The 9742-nt window shown below is 36.3% G+C and overlaps 1 protein-coding gene across 1 annotated transcript; it reads right to left on the reverse strand.

Moving 5' to 3' along the window:
* Positions 1–120: 120 nt before the first annotated feature.
* On the reverse strand, positions 121–8665 carry LOC140857879 (inner membrane protein PPF-1, chloroplastic-like). Its single transcript, XM_073257142.1, is given in 12 exon segments — positions 121–534; positions 1493–1619; positions 1705–1829; positions 1831–1855; positions 3487–3590; positions 3697–3804; positions 5503–5607; positions 5723–5796; positions 6638–6698; positions 6939–7013; positions 7384–7494; positions 8201–8665. Coding segments are annotated over 12 exon segments (1359 nt in total). The 5' UTR covers positions 8537–8665; the 3' UTR covers positions 121–426.
* Between the last annotated feature and the right edge of the window lie 1077 nt (positions 8666–9742).

Raw genomic sequence — 9742 nt, forward strand, 5'->3', positions numbered from 1 at the left:
AGCCAAAAGGAGAGAGGACACCTTTCTTTTTAAAATTCAGACCTCAATTTGGATAATCAATGAGCCTTTAAATGATACAATGCCACCATAATATTGTTACAATTTGATATGCTCAGGTGGTAACATGCAATCGACCTTTGATTGTATATACTTAGATGTGGATCTGAACAGTGGAGTTGATAAATTCCAAAAAAACAACAGTGGAATGGATGACAACTTTTACAGACCAACATTATGTCATGGAATGGCTAAGAAATTTTCTTCTGCCCCATTTTGCTGCTCTCCTGACAAGATTTTTGCATTTGAAACCTTGCTTTCTAAAGAAGTCCAAAATCAAAATGGCCATGTGCATGCATTATGGTACAGCTGCATGAGAAAGAAATCACTCACCAGATGTTGTAAAAAGATTCAATGTGATCTTCTAAACTACTGCACTGCGCGCTTCCGTTTTGATCTTTTACCCTTCCTTGGCCCTGGTATAATTCGGAAATTTGTTTGCCCAGGAGCAGAATATGCTTCTTCTAGATCTTCCTCCTGCCATGAGGAGGGCATTTGTTAGAGAAAGCTGACACAGCATTATGTTGTGAAGGCTTCCCATTTTTACCAAAGAAAAATAGGCATATCTCAAAGTTCTACCAAGCAAGATATATGGCAGCAATGAAAGTACAGCAAATAGCCATCAGATATTCAAGTTCTGTGGCCACAGTTACAGGACACGTAAAAAGAAGCACCATTAGATATCAATAATTCCAATCATATTCAGAAGCAAACACACATGATCGGCCAAACTTTGGATCAGGCAAATGTAATGTTATGAATTTCTGAGGTTCGCCAGGAATAACACTAGGACTTCAGAATATTTATTTAGTATTTATGAAACTTACAATATCCTGTACCCAAAAAAAAAAGAAGAAAAAATAACTCACAATATCAAATTTTAGTTCACTGTAGAAAGTGTTTTAAGAGGCCAACTAGTTTCTATCAACAGCTCAAGCATCATCAAGCACATCAAATAAGTCAATTTTGGGTATAAAGAAGTTAAAGTCTTGCAAGATAAGCTGTCTTTCATAAATGTTTAAATGACCATCAATTTGTCAATATACAATGTGATGAACAAGAAGAATTACCGAGAACTTTTTGAATTAGAAAATTTATTTTCTGTAATTATTCCTAGATAGTATATTTTCTACCAAATTCCTCTCCATTATATGACCACTATCTCAAATTTTGTCTCTTTCCTTGTTAAATCTCACATGCCCATCACATAAATCCACTGCATTATATATAATAGGCTCCATTCAGAATTCATTGCTGATAAGGGATAAAAATTACAATCCTATTATTGCATTATTTGGAAAACCCATGTGGCCATCCTGATGTTTAATGTTGATTAATAACCAGCATTAGACCTTCATAAGTTGTGAGGGCTAGAAGAATAAACCCAAGGCCCAGCACCAACAGACAAATGAAACATTAGATACATTCAACACACCTTATCCTTAGATTTTCCATCTGAAATATCACCAGCATCTGATGTAGACGCCAGAACCTGCACCTCCTCAGCTGGCAATGCTTTGTTAAGTTTTAGCCTATTTTCTTCTTCTTTTAGTTGTTTAAACCTGTTTTCAGTGTGCCAATCAGTAAGAAGTCAGAATCTTGCTAGGGAAGGAAAGACTTAACAAAATTGTGGGAAGCTGATAACACCTTTCACCCGCCCGTACTGGCTGAGAACTAGAACGCTTTGCCCGTCCAGCACTAATGATTCCACCACCATCCTCCGCAACAGCAGGCTTGGCACCACCTAATTTTCGTAACCATAGTTGTTGAGCCAGTGCTGAGGATATTGTTTGTAAACCTAACCAAAACAGAGAGTTAACTCACAGCTATGCCAAACTAGGTTTCAAGATTTATTAAAATTGATCACAGAATAAAAGTACCCACAAATATATACTAAGGTTAGCAGCACCATAGAATACAGATGCTTCTAATGAACATGCATCACGACAGAATGTATTGCAGCTACCCTCATCCAACAGAACTAGGCATATAGTAATCTGTCAAAATTACATTGTACTGAATGCATCACTTAAGTATAAACTACAAATAAGATATCATATGATTAATCATTTATATGGTTCTGCATGATTTTGTGGCAATAATGCACCTGGACTGTAGCTAGCTAGCTTGTCTTCTGACAGTTACATCATACTCACCAAGAACTGGCTCCCAAGGATCATTTAATATGAATAAGCTATTGTTTGGCACTATCTTATATAATATTCCACTTCAAATACAGAACAGTTGGTAGGAAACAACAAAAGCATTATTGATGCGCAACTAGAAAGGAAATTTCAGCGGAGCCAAATTAGAACCTAATTCCTTGTAATGCAAACTGCAAACTCAATGACGTCCAAATTGGGAGAGATAAAATATTAAATGCATAAAGGCCAAATTTCAAATGGTTTGGAGTTTTTTTTCTTATGCATATGCGTCGAATTATCACAAAAATCCTATCACTTGGACGCATTTTACTAGTTCTTTAAATATGCTATCCTTACCCATGTGGAAAATTTCTTGGATGAGCTAGACTTGTTGGTGCAATTGCTCAAACATAGCACCAAATTTTAGATGCATACGTGTCTGCAGTTTTGAAATAAAGAGAGTCGAGGTAAAACCATATAGGAAGGGTTACAGCCCAAATTATATCAATTGAAATACACATAAGGTCACATCCAAACTTATGGTCTATAAGAAACCAAGCAGTTAATCTTGATCTATATCTGTTTTTAAGATGTGATGGTCATGATTTGTATTGGATTCTTTATTTGCAAAGTGTGTGCCCCAACACCAAAGGCATTGCCAATTTGGCTTCCACCTGAGGTACAGGTAAAACTGCTAAAACGCCTTATTTCTGGTTTATAGGCATTTTATACATTGCAGATCAAGACAAACTGGATGAATTCTTGTTTGACACGATCCATCATGCATTTTGAACTAACAGGTCTGTAAGTTTGTGAAATTTCCTTAAGCCAGTATAAGAATAACTTGACTGCTCCAGTGCATGAGGAATTGATATGCAGCTCATAGCCTTTGTTGTGTTTGCTGATATGGATGCAGATCAAATTAACAAGTGGACATTATCATTTCAAAAGTCTGTGTGTGTGTGTGTGTGTGTGTGTGTGTGTCTCTCTCTCTCTCTCTCTCTGCATGCATGCACATGCATTCTTGTAGTCTGGAATGGCTTTACACCAGTACAAGAATAATCTGACTGCTTCAATGTGTAAGAAATCACAACATACAACTGTAATTGAAATAAAATATACAGCCCATAGCCTTTGTCACATTGACAATTGCTTCAAATGAATATGGTAAGATAACATTGTCACCCCAAAAGTCCATTGTACAAATGAGCGGCATTTACATGATAACAAATGCTGCCAAAACTATACTGCTGCAGTTTATAGCAAACTATACTAAATTACGTACCAATAAATTGACAATCCTGATGGAACTGATAAAGCAAAGTAACCGATCATAACAGGAAGGAATTTGAAAATGAGAAGTGAGTTTTTCGAAGCTGGATCATCAGTCTGCCATTCGAAATCATAGAACCAATCAAGTTCACATTCTTCAGGCATTCACCAAAAAAGAAATTCAAGAGGACAATGCAGCAGACTTCAAAAGATAATTATTTACCTGAGGGGGTTTCATGATCTCCATGGAGACATACTGAGAAACAACAAGAAGCACAGGTAGAACAAGGTAAGCCACTGTGTCTGACCAGCCCAAAGGCGGATGTCCATCCTGCACAAGGTACATGTAACAATCACCAATGACATGTACCAGTTATAACATTCCTCCAGTTTGCTGGGTCTTCAGTACTCTCACAGTTCTACCATAGATAAATCAATCACTTTCATTTAACGATGTCAACATAGCATACTTTGTGAATTTTACTCAAGCTTATTACATTCTCTTCTTAATCTTTAGGTAGAAAAATTATTGAGGAGAATATAAGAGATAGGATGTGAGAGATAGTTGGAGATGTTGTATTTATGAGTGCTAAGATGCTTTATAAATGCTAAGAAGTCATTGATGCACTAAGATTTACAAGGGAAATAATCAAGTTTAAAGTGTGCTACAGACCTCTTCTTCACAATGCATATGCATTTTTGAGTATGTTACCATGTTTTTTCTAGCGGAAAGAATAACCTTCATATGTTTGAATGCATGCAAGATGTTTTGGGACATTTGCCAACAAATGATGATATGCATTGAGCTCAATGTGTGCTATATATTATATTGTTCGATCAGAGGGCAGAACCAGAGGTAATACAATCATGGCCATATGTCTCAGCTGAGAGACCATGTCAAACATAAAACACCCTCTTTGATCTTAATAAGTGCCTTAATTTGAGCAAGGGGCACCAGTTGGATTTGCATGAGACACTGTCTAGAAATCATGCAGCATGACAACAATGATTAGCAAGCAAGCTCAACAGTCAACACAGTAGAGGCACATGAAGAATGAGTAAATAACAGTGAATATTTATCCTTGCGCCATGGCTCATCTGAAATGAGGAAAATAAAGAATTTTGAACTTTCCATTAGTCTGAGATCAAGTTTGCTACCAAGGTGAGAGATATGCTAGCAAAGACATGATAGGAATTAGGCCAATGCCTAGCACACAAAACCAAAGAAAGGGAGAGCAGAGAGTATGCTCCCACGTTTGTTATAATCTAATGATGTGCTTATTCTTGCATGAATCTCCATGTGTTGGTCTGCCACTGAAAATACTGACCTCAAAGGAATTTTGATTGCTCTATATATTCAGTAGTTCTCATTTAACTCTACATACATCTATTCCAGTATATATTGCACCAATTATATCCTGGACCAATTACAAATATGCCACAATATGTTGAAGGAAAATACGGAAATGTATGCGTGTCAAAAAAGGTGTTCAGTTATTTGAAAAATAAAGAATGCATATATGAGGCCTTAGCCCCTGATATTCAACTGCTGCATACTAAGTACTAAGCCTTGTGCCAATATTCTTATAGAGTTGAGCAATAGTTTAATGCTCTGAAGAATTTGACACCCCATGGGATGAGTTTTATAATATTCCAAGTGTTTCAAGAAAGAACCTTATAGTAAAACAATCATCAACTATGACAGACTCTAGGCATGCTTGAACAGATATCCCCCAATCAAATGCAAACCCAACATTGCAAATATTGCTCCTTGAACAAATGCAGCCTGAGAAATAGTACTTGCTAATGTAACATACATAGCACGAAGTTTAAAGTTCTTTTCGCAATGGTAAAGAAAACTTTGTTGTAGAATGAAATTAATTATTATTTTGCATAATTATGAAACACCAAGAAGAAGCATATAATAATGATAAAATCACAACAAAAAAAGAAAAACAAGATATTTATCAAGACAAATATATGCATACATGGGACTTATTCATCTAAAGAACAAAGATAATTCAGTTACCACAAATGGTATGAGCCAGGAAATGCCAGATCCACTTTGTCGAGCAGCAATTGTAGTTGGGCCCCCCAAAGAAGGAATCCAGAAAAATCCTTCTGTCAGCAAACCCTTCAGTTACAAGAGGTGCTCAAGTCAGCAAGCAGTAAAGTCAGCAAGCAAGTTTTTTTTTTTTTAATTAAAAAAATTCTAATAAAGTAATATGCCAGAAAGAACTATGATTTACCTCATTTGCTACATTTGAGAGAGCTTGATAAAGACCAATCCACACAGGTATGGTAGCCAAAGTAGGTAAACATCCTGTTGAAATGCAGAGATAGATGGAAAGGGAAAAGGCTAAATTTTCAGCAAATAGAGAGTCATGATACAACATTGTAGAAGCTAAAGAATATGCCAAATAAAGTAATGCTGCACTTTGAGATGAAAAGGATAATACTTAGAAAAAAAAAAATCTGACATAAGATAAATGATTTATAGAAGGAAATACTTGGAATGATCATCAAAAGTTGGTAATAGAAGGTAAAATTTGATCCTAGCAGGCAAGGAGTGATTTCTGCTAGAATTAGTTGGCAGTTACAGAAGCATAATAATATTTTGAACTATATAATCATTTGCAGCATACATAAAAAAATTGCTTTGCACCTTCATGTTCATTAGATGCTTTTCACCAATAATATCGCAATTTTTACTTGCCACACAAACAGCTTCCATTTGTTTAGCTCAAAAGGCTTTTTGCTTCGTCCTTACCTTTGTACATGCATGTTTTTCATTGTCAATGATACCAGAGACATGATTAAGGGGATTCAAATTTAAGGTGATTGTGAGAGAAATTTAAAGAGCAGATGTTATTCTTTATCAAAAAGTTTCTAGAATACCAGTTGATTATTGCCATTCATGCTAAGATGAAACAACACAGAAGGCTAACTGTATTGTCTATATGTAAGTAGTCATCCCAACAAAGAATATTTCATATATCATTTCATTAATACTTTGAGTGCTATATAAGTAGGTCCACACCAGCAATTTCTTAAAGTTTCCAGATACCAAATGGACTACTGAATCTAGACAGCATAATGCTATCTGAAAGTGCAATCCAGCAGGAAAACAATATACGTATATATATATATATATATTCACAAACCTGCTAATGGATTCACCCCAGCTTGCCTGTACAAACGGGCTGTCTCCAGTTGTATTCTTTCCTAATGAACACAGAAGAGCAACCATAATATACAAATTCTTGTTTGAAAAACAAAATAAAATGACAACAAATATAATTGCATATGAATCAAAAGATGTGGTATAATAACTTAGAACCAGATTTACCCTAAAAATGTGGAAAAACAGATTAATGTTAGTTACCATGTGATACTGTAAACTTATGCTTTTTATTTTATTTTTTAAAAAAACTAACCAAATTTGTTAAGAATGCAGAGTAAAACCTGGTTGCCTGCATATCTCTCTTGAATTGCTTTGATCTTTGGCTGTAAATTTTGCATTGCTAAACTTGATTCAACCTGCAATTTTTTTAAAAAAAAGTTGTGATAATAGTTATTTGCATGATAATAATTTGTTACAGTTTGAGAAGGAGAATGTCATAACAAACAAGTTTGTAAAGGTGAACATAAAATTATATGTAGGTAAATTAGAAAAAGGAACCATAATAGGGTTGACTTGTGAAAGTGATACACATCATATCTTTTTTTCTGGTGGGTAGTAAGTGATGCACATTGCAGCAAAGCTAGTCAATCAAGGAGGTCACCACATGCACTCAGGATCCTCCATGGTTAATGGAGTAATAGATTGAACATGTAGACACTAACAAAGAAGCAATTAATATCAATTCCAATTACAATTAACATGAGTAAAGTAGTAATGATTATTCACCTGTTTCTTCGTCAATGGAAATGTTGCCACCTTAACGATAACTGTGAGCAAGATGATAGCAAAACCATAAGCATATGGTATGTGTATAGCTGTAAGGCCATCTTTTAGCACCTGAAACAAGAAATAAATATATCATGTTATCCTTTTATTTTACTCTGCATATACAAATCAGCAACTTATCTTGCATATATCTTCACCGCTCTCTGATGGACCACTAGTTTGATTTAACATTAGTATTGTCAACATGATGGTTCGTTGAAAGAACCAGAGAGAATGGCATGCATTTGTAGGTCAAACCTTCCATTGCAATATACCCAATTACTAGCCTGTTTAAGATGTGATAATGGCCAACCTTAATGCCTGGAAGCTTTTACGTGGTCAACAAATGTAATCTCCTATAAGCAGATATGGCAACCAGGTTCCATATATGAGCACGAATTATTGTTACATGGATACTAGTGGAAATCCTAAACAATGTGAACACACTTGTGACAGTTCGTAATAAACGGTTACACTGATGAATCCTTACCAAATCTAAGGTATAAAATTCACGCGAATTAATGAATAAATATAAAAAATAATCAGGATATCGTAATAAAGCCACTGCTCTTCTTATTGACTAGGAGAGCCAAGACATCCGATAGGGATGGTGCTTGCGCTACGTGTATAAAAGCAACAGATATCATATAAAAGCCATTACTCTTCTTATTAAAAAAACAGAGAACAATTCTTTCTTTCCAGCAAAATCGGAAGTCTCAAAAGCAACAGACGTCACAAGAAATCTCAGAATTTCCTAGGAGAAAAGAGAACCAGATACCTTAAGAACTACTTCCATGGCGTCCGAGATGAACCCGAACCATCCCCCGTTCTTCTGAACCGAAGTGGTAGCAGCAGCACCCGTGGAAGAAGGATCAGCAGCCACGGCAGCATCGGCGAGCGTGTACAGGAGACCCTCCACTCTGGAAACAATTCCGGAGACATCGACGAAGGAATCCAGGCCGTGAGGAGGAGGAATCTCATGGAAGCTGAGCCTGACCCTGGTATCCGCCCGCCGAGGGCGGTAGAGGGGGAGGCCGGGCCGGCCATGGCGGGGGAAAGGAGGGAGGGGGGAAGCAAAAAAGGAGGAGGGTGAGGAGATTAGGATTTTCGCCATAGATTAAGGTTTTGGCGGATTGGAGGTGTTAGGTTTTCATAAGCGGTCGGGAAGGGATGAGGGAGGGGAGGGATGTAGACATGTAGTGGGAGAGGGGGAGAGAGCAAGAGGGAGTGGAGGCAGTGGGGTTTGTTCTACCGTTATCCGTTGTTTTTTTGTTTTGATTTTTCTGATACCGGGCGGTGAAGGTATCCACGCTTCCGCGTCCGAATCCGCTACAAGTTTCGGATATTCCATTATTGGTGGAACCCTGGAAGGCCGTCGGCGAAGCGGTCTGTAGCCATTTTAATTAATTTTTGTTTTCGCGCGTAAGTCCATCACAGACGTCAGATTTAAGTGCCGTAAAGTGTATAGCGATTTATGTTGCGTGATTGACCTTTTGCACCGACGCACTCCCGCCACATGATTGGATCGCGGGTGCAATTTTCGCAAAGGGGACGTGAAGTCCATTGCTGAAGTGATCTAATTATCTAAACCATCGAGCGAAAAGGTTTAAGGATGGGCTGCGAGATTAGTGGAAGTGGTATAAATGTTATTTTATTAATTCAACTTCTTCTCTATACAATTAAGAAATATAATCTTATTTATGTACCAGATATTTTTTGTATTTAATATATTATTAAATTTTCAATCCATGTTTTTAATGATGTAGAAGAAAAATGCATGCTCAAAAATATCAATTTATATAACTAAGACACGAGCAGGCACGCGCACACACACAATCACCTGCAATATGTGTGAAGGATATTTGAAAGAATCGTTAATTTGATTAAAGAAAAGTACCCATATCGATGTCAACATGCACTTCCTCACTATATCTTTTAGATTGTATGGCATATTTTTAGAGTTAGTCTATAACATTCACATGTAGCATGTCTATATATGAAAGTTGACACTGTCAAGCGGATAGTCTTTTCAAATTCAGCAGTTATGAAGACTAATATCCATGATTTTCTTACTTAACACTATGATATATCCATTGTTGATAGGAGTCTTGGTCTCCATATTTGAATCACAATAGTTTAAATCTCTTTTCCCAATCTCTTAATTAAGTGATGAAAAGAGGAAAAAAAATCTATATACATCCCCATGCTTTCAATATCCATAAATATTTTTTTTACCAAAATGTGTATATATAAATAATTTCAACATCTAAAAAATTATATATGAAAATCATAACTAATTATAACTTCTTTGATATATTCT

The sequence above is a fragment of the Elaeis guineensis genome, chromosome 5, assembly GCF_000442705.2.
Source record: "Elaeis guineensis isolate ETL-2024a chromosome 5, EG11, whole genome shotgun sequence".
Taxonomy (NCBI): Eukaryota; Viridiplantae; Streptophyta; class Magnoliopsida; order Arecales; family Arecaceae; genus Elaeis; species Elaeis guineensis.